Source organism: Amaranthus tricolor, chromosome 8 (genome assembly GCF_026212465.1).
Source record: "Amaranthus tricolor cultivar Red isolate AtriRed21 chromosome 8, ASM2621246v1, whole genome shotgun sequence".
Taxonomy (NCBI): Eukaryota; Viridiplantae; Streptophyta; class Magnoliopsida; order Caryophyllales; family Amaranthaceae; genus Amaranthus; species Amaranthus tricolor.
In genome coordinates, this window is record NC_080054.1 from 7824194 (window position 1) to 7842806 (window position 18613).

General features: G+C 34.3%; 2 protein-coding genes across 3 annotated transcripts; both read left to right on the top strand.

The window, feature by feature from the left end:
- The first annotated feature begins 408 nt into the window (after window positions 1–408).
- LOC130820806 (uncharacterized) lies at window positions 409–11044 on the top strand. 2 transcript variants are annotated; one of them, XM_057686324.1, is made up of 8 exons: window positions 409–636; window positions 972–1052; window positions 1156–1331; window positions 6144–6217; window positions 7691–7840; window positions 7993–8278; window positions 9193–9426; window positions 10179–11044. In XM_057686324.1, exons 3-8 carry the CDS (start codon window positions 1185–1187, stop codon window positions 10536–10538), a joined length of 1251 nt encoding a protein of 416 aa, XP_057542307.1. In that variant the 5' UTR covers window positions 409–636; window positions 972–1052; window positions 1156–1184; the 3' UTR covers window positions 10539–11044. The 2 variants fall into 2 exon arrangements, with proteins under 2 accessions (XP_057542307.1, XP_057542309.1); XM_057686326.1 differs by having other exon boundaries at window positions 459–636; window positions 991–1052.
- A 5987-nt stretch (window positions 11045–17031) lies between these two features.
- On the top strand, window positions 17032–18330 carry LOC130821475 (protein MAINTENANCE OF MERISTEMS-like). The gene is made up of 3 exons (XM_057687263.1): window positions 17032–17613; window positions 17935–18114; window positions 18214–18330. Exons 1-3 carry the CDS (start codon window positions 17032–17034, stop codon window positions 18328–18330), a joined length of 879 nt encoding a protein of 292 aa, XP_057543246.1.
- Window positions 18331–18613: the final 283 nt, after the last annotated feature.

Genomic DNA, 18613 nt, shown 5'->3' on the forward strand with positions numbered 1-18613 from the left:
ATCCCAACAAAATTTAGAGTTAATAAACAAATCAAAATTCAACTGGGGAAGAATTGGAGAGTGAGTTATCAAAATTCAACCGGAAAAGAATTCGAGAGTGAGATAATTAGAGTTAGGTATAATGAGTTATATTAGTTGGTCAAAGGTCGATATGTGAAGTAAAAAGTTAAAACATTAATTCAGCAGATTATTAAAATATTCGATGATCGAATATCGATGACATGGTTACAATGTGTACACTTTTTAAATTATAATGATAATGATTATAACTCGTAAGAAAATAAATTTTAGATCTATAATTATTTTATAAGTTAAATTATATGATTTAATAATTTATAAATGATTATTTGTTATTCCTTATCACCTAAAAAATGATGATCTTCTTCCTTCCAAAAAATAAATGATTGTCTTCTAAATGATATTTCTTTATTCAAATAAAATTTGTAGACATTAATAATAGTCCGTCATATTGTAATTGAAATACTCCTTTCCAAGGCTGGCAAACTCTTACCTTTTTTCCCACGCCAACTTCCTTCTCCATTCCTCCTTATTTTCCATTGTTCTTCGGAAGCCGCTATTTTTGCTTTTGCTTCTTCTCACTTCCATTTGTTCTTCGAGATCTACTCCTCGTTTCAGGTAAATTTCCTTAACTATTTTTTTGGTTTCACAATTGCAAATTCTTTCCGATCGTTTACATCAAAAAGTTGCCTATATTATTGAAATTTCGTTGTAATTTTTGTAAATTGTCGGTAGTTTAGCTTTGTTATACAATTACTTGATAAATTATTTCATATTTTTTGTTTGAATTCATGCTATATCAAGTTTATCTCTTTTAATTTCTTCATTTTAATCATTTTGCCCTAGTTTATTTTTCTTGCAATTAGTTGATTCATTCCCCTTTTACAATTAGGAATTTAGGGTTTAGCGATGAAAATTATGATTCGAGAAATTGCTCTTGTTCTTTGAATTAGGTTGATTTGTCGTTTCCAGATGTACTGAAACAGCAATGCGAAGAACGGAATTATTGGGAGGATTTGATTGAGGCTAATTAGGTGTGTTTTTATTTATTTTGATGTGTTCTATGATTGTTTTGAGTAATTTTATTGGAAGCTTTTAGTGTTTGATTATTAATTTACTGTAATTGAACGTTTTCAGTTGATGAATTGTTGCTAGAGAAGAGAAAAATGGCTTTTATTCTGTATGTTATCATTGCATTGCCCTGTACGGTTGGAGCGATTGCACTTGCAATTTTTCACATATACCGTCATCTTGTAAATTATACCGAACCTACTTTTCAGAGATATATTGTTCGTATTATTTTCATGGTCCCGGTGAGTACAATGTTCTTTTGACACATTTCTACGTATATTGTGGTACTTAAGCTGTCGTCTAATGATATATGATTTTGTAATTGCTTATTGCAATTTTGACTTTTATTGAATGCTATTTATTGTTTTCTTAGAAAGTTGCTTATGTACTTGTACTTTTAGTATGTGGTGGTTTAAAAAGAGTGTCACATTTGGGGCATTTTGTTAGTGTTTTAAGTATTAACACTGATCAAGAAATTTCTTAATGGAAGGGAATTCAGCTTGTCTAGATGGCAATTAAGTACTTGTGCGTCTGTATTTCGTTCTCTTGAACTTGTGCTTGTAGAGTTATTGCTTTTTGGGCGTGCTTAAGTTATGTTGTACATATGAAATGGTATTTTATGAATTATTTTGTATCCTTAAAAGAGTTTGGTGTAGCCATATTTGTTGTTCATCTCATTAGGGACAAGAGTTTTGTGCAAGAGGCTTTTGCTCATGGGACATAGTGGTAAGGCTGTTCATGTAGTTTATGTTTTCATGTAATTTATAAGTTTGTCAAGTTGCCATATTGGTTGAGAACATGGTGCAAAATGGGGTCGCGGTATTGGAAAAAATAATGTTGTCACAAAACGGATCACGATTATATTTTCAAAGGAGGGTTTATATTAATTTTATATAAAATGATTCTATTATGATAAATTAATTTATAAAAGTACAGTTATAAAATGCTTGTTTAATTCAAGTATTCATTAAAGATAAATCAAGAATTAAATTTATTGAGTAGTAAGTAAAAGTACTACTCGTACAAGTATTGTACTACATCAAATGGTTATAGTTGTACAATAAATCATTAAGGACGTTAGCTGCCATATCCATACATACTAGAAAATTGTTTAATACTAAAATAATTCAAAAAATTATAAATAAAACACTTAAAAGTCACATTTATTATTTTGGGAAAGAAGCATAGGTATAGCTAATAATACTGCAATAGTTGTACTATAGCTAGTTGTACTACAACTAGTAGTAGCCAAAAAAAATTGATGATTGTTCATTACTCTCATGTTCTTCAAAACCGTTATGAAACGACCATTCCGTTCCATACAATTTGTTATTTTACACCATGGTTGAGACGTGATATTCTTATGCATGTCTTTCTATACAAACCCCATTTCGTGCTCTTATTTATTGTATATTTGAGTGTGACTAACTAAAACATACAAGACGAGACATGTAGCCAAGAAAGAGCTTGTATTTGGGGATTTATTTGGCTACAATTTGGATTGAATTGGTGGAAATGTGATGAAATTTCAAAGTTTGGATATAAGAAATAGGAGCAAATGTCGCATTTTAGGATGAGATAATGAGAATTCAAATGTTTTTTGAATATAGATGAACCGTTGTTAAGACATATTACATCACCACAAATGTTCAAATGGACATATGAAGATGAATGTAAGGAATATGGAAAATATGGCAAAGCTTTAATTTTCTAATCATATGACATACCACATTAAAGAAAACGTCTCCAAGATCACAAATTATGCATCTCCATGAACATGCAAAAGAGACTTTCTTATACGCAATTATTATCCAAGAGCAAAGCTAAGACAAGGGTTATAGCAAAGCTTTGATTTTCATTAAATCTCGTAAGTAACGTATCTTCATCTAAAGGCTATTACTAAGGATACAAGAAAAATTATTAAAATACACTTAAAATCCTAATACATTTGAATAGTAAGGTTCCTAAGAATTTGAAACTTCTTCATGGTTAAGTTACGTAACTATTTTTCTCATTCAAAATTTTGTGAGATAAATTAATCTCCTTAAAGATTCCCTCCTCCTTTTTGCACTCGTCATGGATTGGAATTTTAATTCTTTGGAAGGAGACTCAATTTGGGTAGTTATGTAACTTCCTTTGATCATTTCAAATGTTCTTGGAGTGAAAATAAAGCCGACTCTTTGAAGCACACGTTAAATAACAAATATTTTCTTCCATTTCTCTTTGCTTAACCCCCTAACTTGCATAACTTCCTAATTTCTCAACTTCATTAGTTATTTTAAAATATTTGAGAGGAAAGAAGCCAACGTGATGTGCGTGTTGTTCACATTCTAAAGGAATTGATAACTTTAATCTTCATGCACGTATGGGTTACTAACTTCCTTATCTACGTGAATTCAGAGCCTTGAGCTTCTTTCTCTTCCATGCTTGCCTTCATGTACTATTATATTACATACCTTTATCAATTATTTGCATAAATAAACTAATTTTAAACAACCTATCAATAATATTATTTGTATCTCTTTCCATCTTGCACAAAGCATTTATATTAAGTTATTTAAGAGTGCATCCTGCATTGATTCTTTTACTTTTCTTTTTCATGAACTTTTGTAAGCAATTGGTGGTATTCGAGATGCATAAATATGATGGTTGTGTGGCATAACTTTGAGAGACATAATTCAAAATAAGAATAAAAGAAAAGAATTCCAAAAGCAAACATAAAGCCTAAGATTATGAAAATTTATTAATAATGGTTTGGACATGTGTAATTGTGTATGATGCCTATTAGTTGTCTAAGGAGAATGAATGGTTGATATTGGAATTATGGGGAGTAAAAGAAAAAGAGGGATATCAAAGATGACTTGGATGCTATGAAAAAATTGGATTAAAGCATATGGTCTTACAGAAGTTTATAACAATGAATGGAAGAAGGAAATACTTGTTGACAAGAAACGATATCTTAGTTCATGACCCCGGTGTTTTGCAACTGGAATTCAGGCTTTGACATTGTCATTTTGGGTTTATTCCAATTTTGTAATGATGTAAGTTGGTTTTCATGTCTTTGTTGTTCATATGTTTTCCAAAAGATCAAAATAAAGTAATCATAAAGTCTGCATAACATTTGGCACTAGTAGATGTAACATAATTTGCAAGCTAATCTACCTTTTAAATTGTGATAAGCTTAAAATGTCCAAAAAATAGTCCAAAACTGTAGAAGATGAGTGAATGTGACTTTGGTTTTAGTTATGATTGTTCTGATTGTTGAAGAGAAGAAGAGGAAGAGAATATACTCTAGGCATTGGTGTAGAAGGTCTTATTTACTATTGGTGTGGTTTAGATATATTGTAATGAATTGTCTTTGACAAGTGACTAATTGTGGCATTCTATCAATGTAGTGACACATGTAGTGGAAGTCCAAGTTGATGGAAAATCACCGAGTTAAATTATGTTATTTACTTCCAGAATGTTGATTATTGACTGTTTGACCTGGATACAAAGTTAGTTATAGGCTATAGCTTTGCCCTGTGGTTTGATCGCCATAAGTGGGATCTTAGTAAGGACAAGTGTTTATTCATTGCCTGGTTTGTGGTGCTTGGCATTAAATGCTTTACAAGTTTGAAAGAAGATTTATTTTCAATTTGGTGTCATAAATTTATTTCAAAGGTGGCTGATTTATTTTGTTTAATAGTTATAGTCTATGTTACTTGGACTAGGGTACGAGTATCGGATACGGCCATGTGGGTGCAAATCCTAGTGTCCGGTACAGTGCTTTTAGAATTTTAGTATTCGGGGACATCGTCCTACGGGTGCAGGGATACAAAATAAAAAAATCTTATATATAATTTAAAGAATTTAAAATATAAGGATTTAAATAAGAGGAGTTTAATGAAGAAAAGTAAGAAAGAGAATAAAAGAAAATGAAAATGAAAAAGAAAATGAAAAAAGGAAATGAAAAACAAATAGCAAAAAAAAAAAAAACAAATTGGAAAAGTTAAACAAAAAGAAAAGGTAGAAAGTACTACTTTAGTGAGACGTGGCATGTGGCATACTAAGACACTAAAAGTTTCGAAATGGCTTAGGAAGTTAGCCACCCACCTGAGGAGTTTTAAGATTAAGGACTAGTTCCAAAGAAAACCCTAACATATAAATGGAAAAATTAAAAGAGGAAAAAGGGAGAAGAAGAGAGAGAAGAAGCAACCATTGATTTCAGTCAAGACATTTATCTTCTTTCATTTTAGTTTTCTTCTTCTCTTTACCCTTTGAATACTTCATTTGAATCTCTTGTATTTTTTTGTTCCTTTTTTGTCTTCTCTTCGTTTTATTTTCCTCTTATCGTATGCCGAATTATGGGTGTTTGAGAAGATCTCCATTGATGCCGTACCCATGTGCTTCTTGGTGTATCGCACACGTATCTTACACCTGAATCTGCAACAGCATATTAGACACCTGTATGCCGGGGAAATTGGCGAGTCCGAGTAACATAGCTATAGTTGAGAATCAAATTGCTGCTAGGAGCAATGTAAATTTATTTCATAGTTTCAACCACTTTTAGGCGTTTGGGAATTGGTTGCTTGAAATATGGAACAAGATCATTTCCATTTTATAGGAGATAACTACTTCAGGAGGAGGGCTACAATTAAAGTTGGATTTTGTTATCATGATTGATTTAACTATAAGATTGACTACCCCCAAATAAGTAAATGCAAACTTTGGCAGACTCTTTAATTATTAAATATCAACTTGATTATGTTAGAGCTTTTATATCTTGTAAATGTATCCTCTTATGTGTCATCTGCGTTCTTGTTTATTGGCTTTGTTCTTGTTTTTGATCTTCAAATTATCTATTTGCTTTTTATCGATGAATGATACATTTGAACTTCAATCTATGTCATCTTTTTAAATAATTATTTTGCCGGTGTTAGTCTTCTTTGTATTTGCAGCTTAGCATTAATGTTTATACTATTCTCCTTAGCTGCTTTGTCATTTTTCTTTGCCCTCCTAATTTTTATCTATGTAGTTCTAGCCTAACATTATTTTGGAACATGTATGCACAGGTTTACGCACTAATGTCTTTCTTGGCTTTGGTCATGCGTGATAGAGCCATATATTTTAATTCTTTAAGAGAAATGTAAGTCTAAAGGATATTGTCTTTCGCTTTTTTGCTTTCAGTCATGTTAAATGCTGTTGTTCTTGCTTTTAATCTATTGCTTTGTACATTCATGTTCATGTTAATTTGTATTATGGCTATGTGGGCTTCATCGAAATGTTAGATGCACTAATAATGCCTCACTCCGTCATTCGTAAGTATATAGAGTTGCTTTATGAAGACCTAATGAATGTTAAAGTGGATCGACTTCGACCCGAGAGAGCTAGAGACTTGTGCAAAGATTTTTTTATTTTTTTTGGATTATAGGGTAGGCTGAAGGGGTGAGTTAGATGAAATTCAATCCCAGGTTCATGCTTGAAAAAGCCGATACTTACTCCAACTAACTGAGATTAGTTAAAAGAATGAATATTTGCTAGTTATTATTTTGATCTTATGAGCTCTAGTATTTAAGACAAGAGGATTTAAAAAGCTCAAATAGTCAAAGTACAAAACTTTAGTTCTAACCTTAGCTAGAATTCATCAACTAAGCTTAATCGCGAGCACTGACTATTTCCCCTTCACACACAATCTTTACGCATGAATCATTATTATTGCCGCAATTGACTTTTTTTCCATGTCAAATTACTATTTTTCCTTCTTTATTAACACTTTCTTTTTGATAATGTTAATGGAGGAGAATGGTTGATATTATAGATTTATTGCTCAACAAGCTATTGTTCTAGTGGATTCTTCTTAATGTATGTGGACTGAACAATGTTGGAATAATTGGATGATTGATGTTGGTAAGACAATTATTCTTGGTGTTTGGTAATTGGCAGATTATATGAGCGTTGTGATTGGAATCTATTGAAATTAAATTTTTGGCATTTGTGAATTGAGTTCCTTATGTACTCATTGGCTCCAATTGTTACAACGCTGTTACATCACACCCATATGCCTAATACAACGACATTTCATTACACCAATGTCATTTGGTGGCTCTCACCTAAGCGGAGTCTGGGGGTCAGATGTACGCAATAGTGATAACAAAGTTTTTTTTTTTTTTTTTACAATTGAGCTTTGTAGCAAATTTCATTTGCACCTTCGCATAATGAGTGCACATGATTTGATGAATGATTTCTACCTCATGCTTCTAGCATCTGCTATTTCCAGTTTGCCCACATTTATTACTTTTAAATTAGGAATTCAATTATTGCTCATGCCACTACTTTTCAAACGAGTGTTTAAGCTCTTTTTGTTGGGATAATGTTTCTCCTGTAGAAATGGAGATAAGTTGTGCTTACATCATCTTTGCTTCTGTGTGCATATGCTTGATAAGTTTTGAGGGGCTGAGGGCTGCAATTGGTTTTATTATCTCGCTCTGATAATAGTGTTGCTTGTATGTAATATGCTATCCTCTGTTTGCTCAATATGACTCTTTTTGCTGTATTAATCATCAAATCAAGCTCTTGTATGTTTAGTTGTTAGAACCTATAATGGTGTATGCTGTTTCAGATACGAAGCATGGGTCATATATAATTTCTTATCCCTCTGCTTGGCGTGGGTTGGTGGACCAGGAGCCGTTGTGCTAAGCTTGAGCGGACGAGTTTTGAAGCCTTCAGTGTGTCTGATGACATGTTGCTTCCCTCCATTACCGTTAGACGGGTGAGTAATGAGCAAATTTCTTTATCTACTTTCATATATTTGATATTGGATGCAATATCAATGCTTCTTATGAAATTTACAAGTAGTGCATGACATTGGTCGATTTTGTGGAAATGAACTCATAAAAAATTGTTGATACTTTGTTATGACAGTCGTTTTATTCGGAGGTGTAAACAAGGGGGTTTACAGTTTGTCATTTTGAAACCCATTCTAGTGGCTGTTACGTTTATACTCTATTCAAAGGGGAAGTATGAAGATGGAGACTTCAGTGCAAAGCAGTCCTACCTCTATATCACAATTATATATACCATCTCATATTCAATTGCTCTCTATGCATTGGCCTTGTTTTATGTGGCGTGCCGAGATCTTCTCCATCCATTTAATCCTGTTCCCAAATTTATATTGATAAAATCGGTTGTTTTCTTGACATATTGGCAGGTACTTTTCTCTGCTTATAATGAGTTGTGTTTTCGAGATTTTTTTTTGGTTTCCGCAATCTTTATTTAGGTTTTCGGGTGGAGGTGAGCTTGTTTGGTTTAATTTTGTTCTTAACTATGTCCTGCTTTCGGCCTTTGAGAATTGGTGAAAAAATACATGCTTGCATTAGAGAAGTGTCCCCTTCCCCTTCCCTTCTGCCTTGTGGCTCTTTTTGATGTTTTCTTGATAGATATGTGAATTTCTTTTTTTTTTTCAAACATCACTTAAAAAGGGGATGTTAGCCGAGTTTCTTTTTAAGCTCTGAAAAGCATCTTTGGATGGGCTTGGAAACAGATGATATAAGATGGTGTGTATGGTCATGGGTGATGATCTGGGGTATTCGAAAATTGTTACACTGTTCTTTTATGATTTTATCTGGTTGATTACATTGTCTAAGTTGTCTTGGAATTATGCCGGAATGGAATGTTATATATACTTCTCAGTCACAATGTGGTGCTGAAGGATATCGAAACTCAAATTTTAGGGATGAACATTGTTAGTTGGTCAAAGTATACTTGATGAATAACGGAACATCATGTCCAAGATTTGGTAAATGAGAGGAAGAAGGGATATAATATAAGAAAAAACGCTAGTCGTTGTTTTTTCATCTATTTGACATGCAAACAAGAGAATAGCAAAAAGTTTTCTTGATGTCTCCCAAATTGTACAATGTTGCCAAATTTCTGGGATAGAGGGAGCATCATATATTGGTTCTATAATTTGAAATTGTGTATACTAGGTCTTAATCAGTTATTCATTTCTTTTTGCATGATGTTGCCTTAAATGGTTGTACGTAGATGCATTTTGTTGTGAGTTGGATTGTATAACTCATGTGAATGCTCTATTTTCTCATTATGTATTGGTGCCTTTTGTAGGGTGTCTTGGTTTTTCTTGCAGCCAAGTCTAGACTCATAAAAAACGCAGAGGATGCTGCTGATATTCAAAATTTTATTATTTGTGTTGAGATGCTCATGGCTGCCATTGGTCACTTTTTTGCTTTCCCTTACAAAGAGTATGCTGGTGCCAATATCGGTGTTTCTCCTGGTCTCACTGGGAGCCTTGCTCATGCGTTAAAACTGAATGACTTCTATCATGATACAGTTCATCAGGTGAGTTATTTACTTATTTCTACGTTTATCTCCGACCATTATTTTCCCATACCACGAGAAGTTAAATGGCCTACAAAAGGGAAAACAGAATTCTGTTTGAACTCATTTTGTGTATTTTTTTTGTAATAATCTTAGAAAATCAGATAGCCTTCAGAGATTAGTCTTGTTGCTTTTATTGATGAGATATTGTAATTCATCCTTTTGACCTTTAATTTTGCTTGGTACATAAGTACATATGCAATCTGGCCCGTTAGACAGTTGTTAATGATTGGCAACAATAATGTCTGTTACTATGTGCTATAAGCTTCATCTTAGTGTTTAATGGCAACCCAACTTTATAACAAACACGTTCTTCATAAACAGAAGTATTCTTTACCTTTAAATGGGAAGCAACATTACCATAGATATTTCCTCTTTATTGACATAAAAATTTTTACCATTTTGTCCGACGAAAAGGGCCACTAACATATGTTCTAGCCTTTGATTTTAAATTAGTTCCTTTTAGATCAATTGGTAGTGCTCCTGTGTACTGATTTCTACCAAAAACAAGAATCAATTGGGTTTAATACTATTGATGTGTACGACCATAGGAGCTGATCTATTGGCTCTTGTAGCCAGACTCGATCCTTTGGTATCAAAGCTCTGGTATTGTTGTATGCAAGTTATGCGTATGAGTTTTTACACTTACTTGTGCTTCCTGCAATAATCAATATGTTCAAGCAACTGATTTCTGCCTGAAACTAATGTTGCAGTTTGCACCAACTTATCATGAGTATGTGCTTTACAACCATGGTGATGAAGAAGGGCCGAGGAAGTACAGGTCACGGACTTTTGTGCCTACTGGACAAGAGATGGATGCTGTCCGAAGGAATAAACACATGTTTGGGAACAAACTGGATGACATACAACTTTCAAGCCAATCATCATCTGCCGTGAGCAGCCCGGAAAATCCTGTTACTGGAACGAATTTAAACTCAGAGAAGATGAATACTTCTCTCCTTGTTGACACTACAAATTCTGTAACGGTCCCATACGATATGACTCTCATTGATCTAGACCTTTCCAGTTACCCTTCAGATGTTCCTGCAATTGGCGACACCACGAAAAGGTGATAAATCGGAAGGCGCTTTGCAGGTTATGCAAATATTGTCTCATGTTACAAAATCCTTTGTACTGAGATTAAAACCACCCATGGCTGAAATCAGTGTTAAGATATTACCCGAAAGGAGTCATTTATTACAAAGGCATGTTATCATTTGCTTGTAGCTTCTGCCCTCTAGGTGTTTCTGGATTAGGCGTCTCGTGAAGTGTAAATTATAGGTAGACTTGTTTTCAGATGAGTTTTTTTTTGTTCTTTCGGTTGTAAAGCTCAGACCACGCCGTTGAATTTTAACATAGATTGTTACATCTAGCCACCATGAAATGAGTTATGGAAAGGTATTTTATGCTGCTGTGTTTTGAATGCTGAACTGGCTCTTGTTATTTCATATGGGCATTATAGGGAATATTTTGACAATACAAACAGTTGTATAGGTTGCAGTCATCTTTTATCTATAGGCTTCAATACCATGTTGTGCTACTTAACAAAATATTTTTGATAAACTGTTTACATTGGCGATAGTTAACGACTTAATGGGTTCATCGTTCCAACGATTTTACTTTAATATCTATTGTGGGTTATATATTTATTCTGCTATATTTTTGTTCATAAATTATTTTCTATTTTCAGTTTATCTAAATATTTCTTTTTTTTTTCTTTTTTTTTTTGGCGGCAAAGGTAGGTCGCAAATTTTTTTGTGTGTGTGTTAAACTTCCTCGTGTTAATCCAATTTTGAAGAATGACTATTAACCATTCCTATATTACTTTGTAACATGTTTAATGCATGTTTTCTTTAAATAAATATACTCATAATGAAATATTAATTTAACTCCAGATTACAATTTGCTATATTTCTGTATTTACTCCCTCTCTATTGTGGGTTTGCTATTTAGTTTAGTTGTGAATAAATAGAAATGAGTTGGTTTTTGTGCATGAGACGAGGAGAGATGATGTAAACAATATGCGACAAATTCATTAATGAATGTGTAACTCTTGTATGTGACCGTTTTAAGTGGGGTATGTTTAAAATCGCTCTTTTAAACAATATAAATGGGTGTTTTGATATCTAAAGCGTTAATTTTAAAATTCAAAATGATGGATTTAACGTTAAACAACTACAAGTTAATATTTTAAGTACGAAAATTAATGTTTTAATTAATTTAGTTGGATACTCAATTTAGAATTATCTCATAATGAGATCATCTTAAATGCCAATATTTGTTCATTGAATTAAATTTAAATGATTAATATAGCAACATAAGTACAAAAGATATTAACATCGTATTTATCGAGATAAACTTTAGTGTCGTAAAATAAAAATTCATTGTTGTGAAGTTTTGTTCTTTAGACCAGACCAAACACTTAAATTACGGTTTGGTCAAGTTTGATTTACGGTTTTGACCAAATTATGTTCAGTCCTATGAACATTTAATTTGGTTAATATAATGTTACAGTCTACCATTATTTCTAGAAATAATAATAATAATAATAATAATAATAATAATAATAATAATAATAATACCTGATTTGCATTCTATTTGTCATCTGCAATCTGTTCTACATGAACTTGCTGTTGTTTTTGGGTTGGATATCAACAAGGCTAAGAGTACCATCTACATAATTGGGGTTTCTGAAGAGGTTGAAAATACCATTTTGGAACCATTTCTATTCCTAAAGGATGTTTACTTTTAGATATCATGGCTTCTCGCTCTTTGATAAGAGACTTGGTATTAAAGATTGTCGTCCTAGTGTGGAAAAATAACAGCTAGGTTGAATCATTGTCCTACTAAAAAGCTTTCTATGGCTGGGAGGGTGCAATTGGTGCAGAGTGTAATTCAAAGTATGCATACGTATTAGAGTCAAGTCTTCTTTTTTCCTAAGGCCATTAAGATGATTGAGAAGAAATGTAGTTTGTTTATTTGGGCTGGCTCGAGAGGCTCTACTTCTAAGCCTCGTATTGCTTGGGATAAGGTGTGCAAGCCTAAGTTTTTTGGGGGTCTGAACGTGTGCAATCTCGAAGTGTGGAATGATATTGTATTGCTTAAAAGTCTGTGGGCTATTGCGTCCAAAAAGAATAGACTATGGATTTGATGGGTGCATGATTATTACCTGAAGGGTAAAGATGTTTTCAATTTTAAAATTTCCTTTACAGTTTCTTAGATGCTCTGCAAGATGTTTGCTAGCAGAGACTTGGTGCAGAATAAAGATGAGCTTTTCAAGTTTGTTTTTAATGAGGCTTTTAGTGTCAAATTGATGTATTCTAGTCTTATGTTGAATGGTTTCAAACCTAGTTGGAGATCTATATGGTGCAAGAACAAAGCTTCCCCTTGTAGCATTAGGGCATTATTTGTGATCCTATTTGCCGTTTGTGTGAGTGTGCTATGGAATACAGGAATCATCTTTTCAAACATAGCCAATTTTCTCAAGATTTTCAACAAGAGCTTTGTAGATATTTGGGTGATATTCGATGGGAAAGTTCCTTTGATGAGGAGGTTTCTTAGATGTGCAAATTGAGTAAGAGGAAATATCCTACGACTACTCTGATCACTATGTGCTGGACTGAGATGGTTTATCATATTTGGTTGCAGCGAAATGCTCATATTTTTGGGGGTTAGAGTTGTACTGTTAGACAGATTGCAGATCTATTGTATCAAGTAGTTGCTAGAAGTAAATATCAGGACCTCGTTGTTAGATGCTAGTCCGTTTGTTTGTAACTGTATTGTTTTTTGCTTTTGGTGTTTCGTTTGATTTTTTGGTGCTTCCCTTTGTGTTTTGGAAAGTAGGTTATTGTTGTATTGCTGTAACCCTTTTTGGAGCAATAAAATCTTACTTGCCAAAAAATAATTAATAATAATAATAATAATAATAATAATAATAATAATAATAATGTTCATGTCTAATAATGGACACAATTAGGATCAGTGATAATCAAATTTAAGTTTGGTTGGATGCAATGCTGGTAGAGATTTGTTTATTGACTCGCAACTCTTTCTTTACTGAACATCACCAGAGATAACAATTGCACTAGTAACATGTGTTATGGGACCCCGAAGGATGTCTTCGAGGGCTGTCTCCGACGCTTAAGTCAATATAGCCTTTAGCTTGGATGTTCTAAGCTAGGATTTCTTTAATTTTTTGAGGATGTAATAAATGCCCAGTAAATATCATAATACCTTTTTGGTAGTTAATGCTCTAAGTAAATTCATAATGGCATACTTAGTATTAAAGAAGATGCTAGTATTTACAATAAGGAATTAGGTAAGAGCATGAATAACCTCTTCCCACGTTTTTCACTATTGGTGTCATTTACTCTTTTGTTTACTTATTCTAGGTTATCCTACAACACATCTGATCATCACCAGATCTGGATTTGACGGGAAAGACTTCTTCTCGTGTAACTTACCTAGCAACATAAGGTAATTGATGTGCCTTATAAGAAGATCATACATGATCCATGCCCAAACTCCGGATGGGTCATGAGACACTCAACCAATCCAGTTCGGACATTCTAGGTTTGACCCATACAAGGCATGTTAGATGCATACAATTTGCCCTTTAGACATGGTTATGAAAATTTCAATTCTGATCTACGATTCTGCGATCCAAAAACAGATGAGCGATCTAGATCTTAAGTTGGATCTTAATACCTGCTAGGATCTATGATCCTACCAAGATCAAGAATATTGATGATAGGATCATAACATGATCCAACAATCCGATCCAACAATTCGATCCTACAAGGGTAGTTTCAATCGTAAAAAAAATTCTTGAATTCTACCTTTTACTTACCCAATTATATAGTTAAAATATATAGTCAATATAATTACGAAAATTCATTAACTTACTGCCTTGAAGTTTAAAAATCATTGCTAAAAAAATTTATTTAATCATTTAAAAGATGAAGTCAAATCAATCTTTATTTACAACTCAAAACTTTAAACATTAACTAATATGAATAATGAAGACTAATAACCAATCATCTTATAGCTAGCATATCAAAACATATTTGTAGGATATTACGATCCTACGATCTAAATCTACTGATTTTGATCTTACAACCCCTTATGGATCGTAAGTAGGATCTTGATTCTATCAACCTTGCCCTCGAATTCTGGAAACTGTGAAATTGGGTTCCAAGGGTTTGCTTTATGTATGTAGCTGGAGCCTTCGAGATCCATCATTTAACCAGCACCACTAAAGGATTCACCTCTAGAAGGTTGTATTTGGGATGCTTTTCTTGTAGGAGACAAATATGAGATATCTCTTCTCTGGGGGAATACTGCTGGGAAGATTATTTCTGAGAAGATGATACTTGGACACTTCTTGTTTAGGTGTCTTTACCAATATTCTTAGAACTTACACTAATTGTATTGAATAAGTTTTCCTCTAAGCCGAGAGTGAAGTCACTCGCTGACTAACGTGCGAGTTTGGAGACATATTTTCAGTTCATATCATTATTACTAGACTTGCTAAAATATTATAAATGCACATTTGCCAATTACACTTATCGGACGTATGAAATTTTTTAAAAAATTCTATACCTTTATAGGATTTATGATTTTCCTTATCTTTATATCACGAGGCTCTTCCTCATGAACCTCTATGCGGTGGAACAAAAATGTCGATTTTCTCATCTTTTCGTCCTAAAAGGGGTGGAAACACTTATGGTGGCATGAACAAATTGAAAAAGCTACTATTAAAGGCCTTGAGCGTCGTTCATTCAAGGTGTTACCATCGGAGGATCTCCAAGAAACTACCAAGAAAAGATGGGGAAGAAAACATGGGGGCTAATGAGTTCATCATTAGCAAAGATAAAATCTCAAAAACTTTCCCAATCCTTAAATATCGTCACCCTTTTCATTTTATCGTCACCCCCTGATGAATTTACGTATCTCTCCCTGAATTTTCAAAAATTTACGATTTTGCCACTGGACCTACTCACTAAAAATTTTCTTATCACACTTAAAAAACAAACTTATAAAAGCAAATTTTTGGAGCAAAAACTAAGAAGTTCAATCCGCAAACAATTAATCGAGGTAATTTTTTTTTTTGAATTTTTATGAATAATTATTATTATTTTTAATTATATTATTATTGTTATTATTATTATTATTATTATTATTATCATCATCATCATCATCATCATCATCATCATCATCATCATTATTATTATTATTACTATTATTATTATTATTTTTATTATTATTGTTAATATTGTTGTTGTGATTGTTATTATTTTTATTATTAACTTTTTATTTTTGTTTTAATTATTAATTTGTTATTTTAAATATGTTTGTTATTATTATTATTGTTAACTTTTTGATATTCTTTTGAATATTATTATTTTTTATTATTGTTGGTGATGTTGTTGTTGTTGTTATTGTTAATGTTATTAAATTTTCCTTTGATTTTATTTTTAATTATTGTTTTTGTTATTAGTGTTATAATTATTGTTATTTTTTGTGTTATTATTGTTATGATTATTATTAATGTTATTTTTTTGTTAATATTGTTATTATTATTATGATTATTGTGAATTTAGAAAATTAATTACAATAATATTATTAATAATCTTAATAATACATATATTGTAACATTATGTTTGTTGGTAATGATTAGGTAAATTATGTTGTTGCTAATTAATTATTGTTTTTTTTCATGTGGTTAATTTAACGTAATGTTTGATTATGTTCATTTATTATTAATATTTACTTAAATTATCAAAAATTGTAGTAAATGGCTGGAAATCAAGGAAGAGGAAAGGGTTTTTTAGATACTTGTTGAGAGGTAATAGTTCTAGGCCTACCTTACTCAGAGGGGACCCGCATGAGAGGGGGGTAACGGGTTCAGCTAGGAGGGCTAGGCAGGAAGAGGCTGCCAAACACAGTATTGCCCAACGATCGAGTGCGCTGGACCTAGTGCGAACCCCTGTTGAGGACCAGGCTAGTAGCATCCAGAGTAGTTGGGAGGTTTCAAGTGATGATGATAATGTTGCTGATGATGTTGAATACGAAGCTCCTGATTTTCGCCCAGTGGACTGGACTGTTGTCCGAGGGTGCGACGGGAGATTCGCACATGACGACCCTAGTTTTTTAGCCGCCTCTGAGCGCGCTGGATGTAGTTTCGTGGATAATGAGTCGCCCCGAGAGAGCAGGCGCTCACAGTCCGCTGGCACGGACTGGTTAGTCACATCGCCCCATCCCGGGGGGCCGACAGATACCCGATTGATCCCTAGCTATGGCGGGCACATAGCTAAATTTATTTTTGACGGCTCCGAGCGTACACCTCCGGTTCTGGAATGCCATAGTAGGAAGAGGCCGTTGGAGGCCATCATCGGACTGAGAGATATGGCAGATGCGCTGTATGATGTTCTACCTGCTACTCCCCTCGGCCGACTACTGTACATTATGCACCAGCACATCGACTGTGATTTGATTTCGGCGTTCATGGAGAGGTGGCAGCCGGACACGAACACCTTCCACATGCCATGAGGGGAAATTACTATTATGTTGCACGACGTGCAACGCATACTAGGCATTGCTATTGAAGGCTCTCTGCCGGCTGAGCCTTCTGAGGCGGAGTGGCAGGTCGGTATCAAAAATCTTTTTGGGCAGCCTATGTCTGAGCTACGGCGTAGGGGTACGTTCACCAGCGGCTGCGTGAACGTTGCTGAACTGATGCAGCTATGTCATAGGTCCCAGGCCATTGATACCCAGTCGACAACCTACTATATGGCTATCATCGGCTCTACCTTGCTGGCTGATAAGACCAGGACCCGCATGCGACCTCACACGATATTTGCCGTGAACGCTGATCAGGATGAGATTGCCTGGGGTGCAGTGACGTTGGCCTACTTGTATTGGCAGCTCGGAATGGCATCTAGGGCTGGTTGCAAGACCATTGTGGGTTGTCTGACATTGCTGCAGACATGGATATATGAGTACTTTCCTGCTTTCTGCCCTCATCCTTGCCGAGCAGACGAACCAAACAAGACTAGGACGGAGATGTGGTCGACGAAAAAGCCATGTCGTGAGGTGGACAGGCTGAGGGAGTGCCGTTGCATACTTGACTCCATGACGGAGACTCAGGTATTGTACATCACATCACACTTTGTTATGCATGTTTTTTTAATTTTACATTATTTTTATTTGTTAACTTGGCCTGTATCCAGGTGGAATGGACTCCGTACATGACTGATTCTAGGGCGTTGCTCAATGAGCACCCACGCACCACCTTCATCGGGGGTATCACTTGCTTTGATATCTTGGAGGTGTATTTGTTGGAGCGGACAGTGCGACAGGTCGGCTTCGTGCTGGCTATTCCCCCCTCCTATGCGACCAGCCAAGGCTCTGCGACCGGCACACGGTACCTAGTCCGTGACATTTGCTTCTTTGGATGCGTTCTTGAAGGCATGGAGTAGGTTCCCCTTTAGTGCCCGCATTGGTGAGCATGCACTTTGTTGGGCATGTGTTCCATCGGAGGTTGAACCTAGTTACGTTGACTGGTTCAGCGTGTGCTTGCACCCCTTCATAGTCCCCAGCGAAGGACCGACTGCTGGTCCTCGTCGAACGGAGAGCAGATCTGAATATGTGAGTGTTTAAAATTTATTTGTTTTCTGTTATGTCTTTGTGTTATTTGGATGTTGTTTTATATGTTGTTAACGCCGTTTTTGCTTTTCATTTTTTCAGTTTCTAAATGAATGGCCCAGTCGATTTGCTCCATTGGCAAGATTACCTCCCGTCGTGGAAATGAACCCCCGGCAACGACATGCCTTAGATGTATACCTTAATGATTGTAAAGATTGATTTGCCGAATGGCAAGCATTTAAGGGGCAGGACCCTTCATAGTCTGTATTAATATTAATTTACATTCATCGATGCGTTTATTGATTTACGTCAACGCTTTTTACATCAAATTTAATTTATGTTTACATCAATGCTTTTATTAATTTGAATTGTTACTATACACAAAGAATTTAATCTACATTTGCTATAGTTTCTATAATACAACTAAATAATGATTTGTACAACATGTTAAACTACGGACTATCTAAATTTACAGCATCGTCAGCGGTGTTATTACGTGGTG

What these genes read in the sequence shown, in the direction of transcription:
- LOC130820806 (XM_057686324.1), top strand. Translation starts at nt 1,185, where the DNA reads ATGGCTTTTATTCTGTATGTTATCATTGCATTGCCCTGTACGGTTGGA. An exon ending in TTTAATTCTTTAAGAGAAAT is followed by an intron (nt 6,218 to 7,690) that starts GTAAGTCTAAAG and finishes ATGCTGTTTCAG; the next exon opens with ATACGAAGCATGGGTCATAT. An exon ending in ATCATGATACAGTTCATCAG is followed by an intron (nt 9,427 to 10,178) that starts GTGAGTTATTTA and finishes CTAATGTTGCAG; the next exon opens with TTTGCACCAACTTATCATGA.
- LOC130821475 (XM_057687263.1), top strand. Translation starts at nt 17,032, where the DNA reads ATGTTGCACGACGTGCAACGCATACTAGGCATTGCTATTGAAGGCTCT. An exon ending in ACTCCATGACGGAGACTCAG is followed by an intron (nt 17,614 to 17,934) that starts GTATTGTACATC and finishes GCGTTCTTGAAG; the next exon opens with GCATGGAGTAGGTTCCCCTT. An exon ending in CGGAGAGCAGATCTGAATAT is followed by an intron (nt 18,115 to 18,213) that starts GTGAGTGTTTAA and finishes TCATTTTTTCAG; the next exon opens with TTTCTAAATGAATGGCCCAG.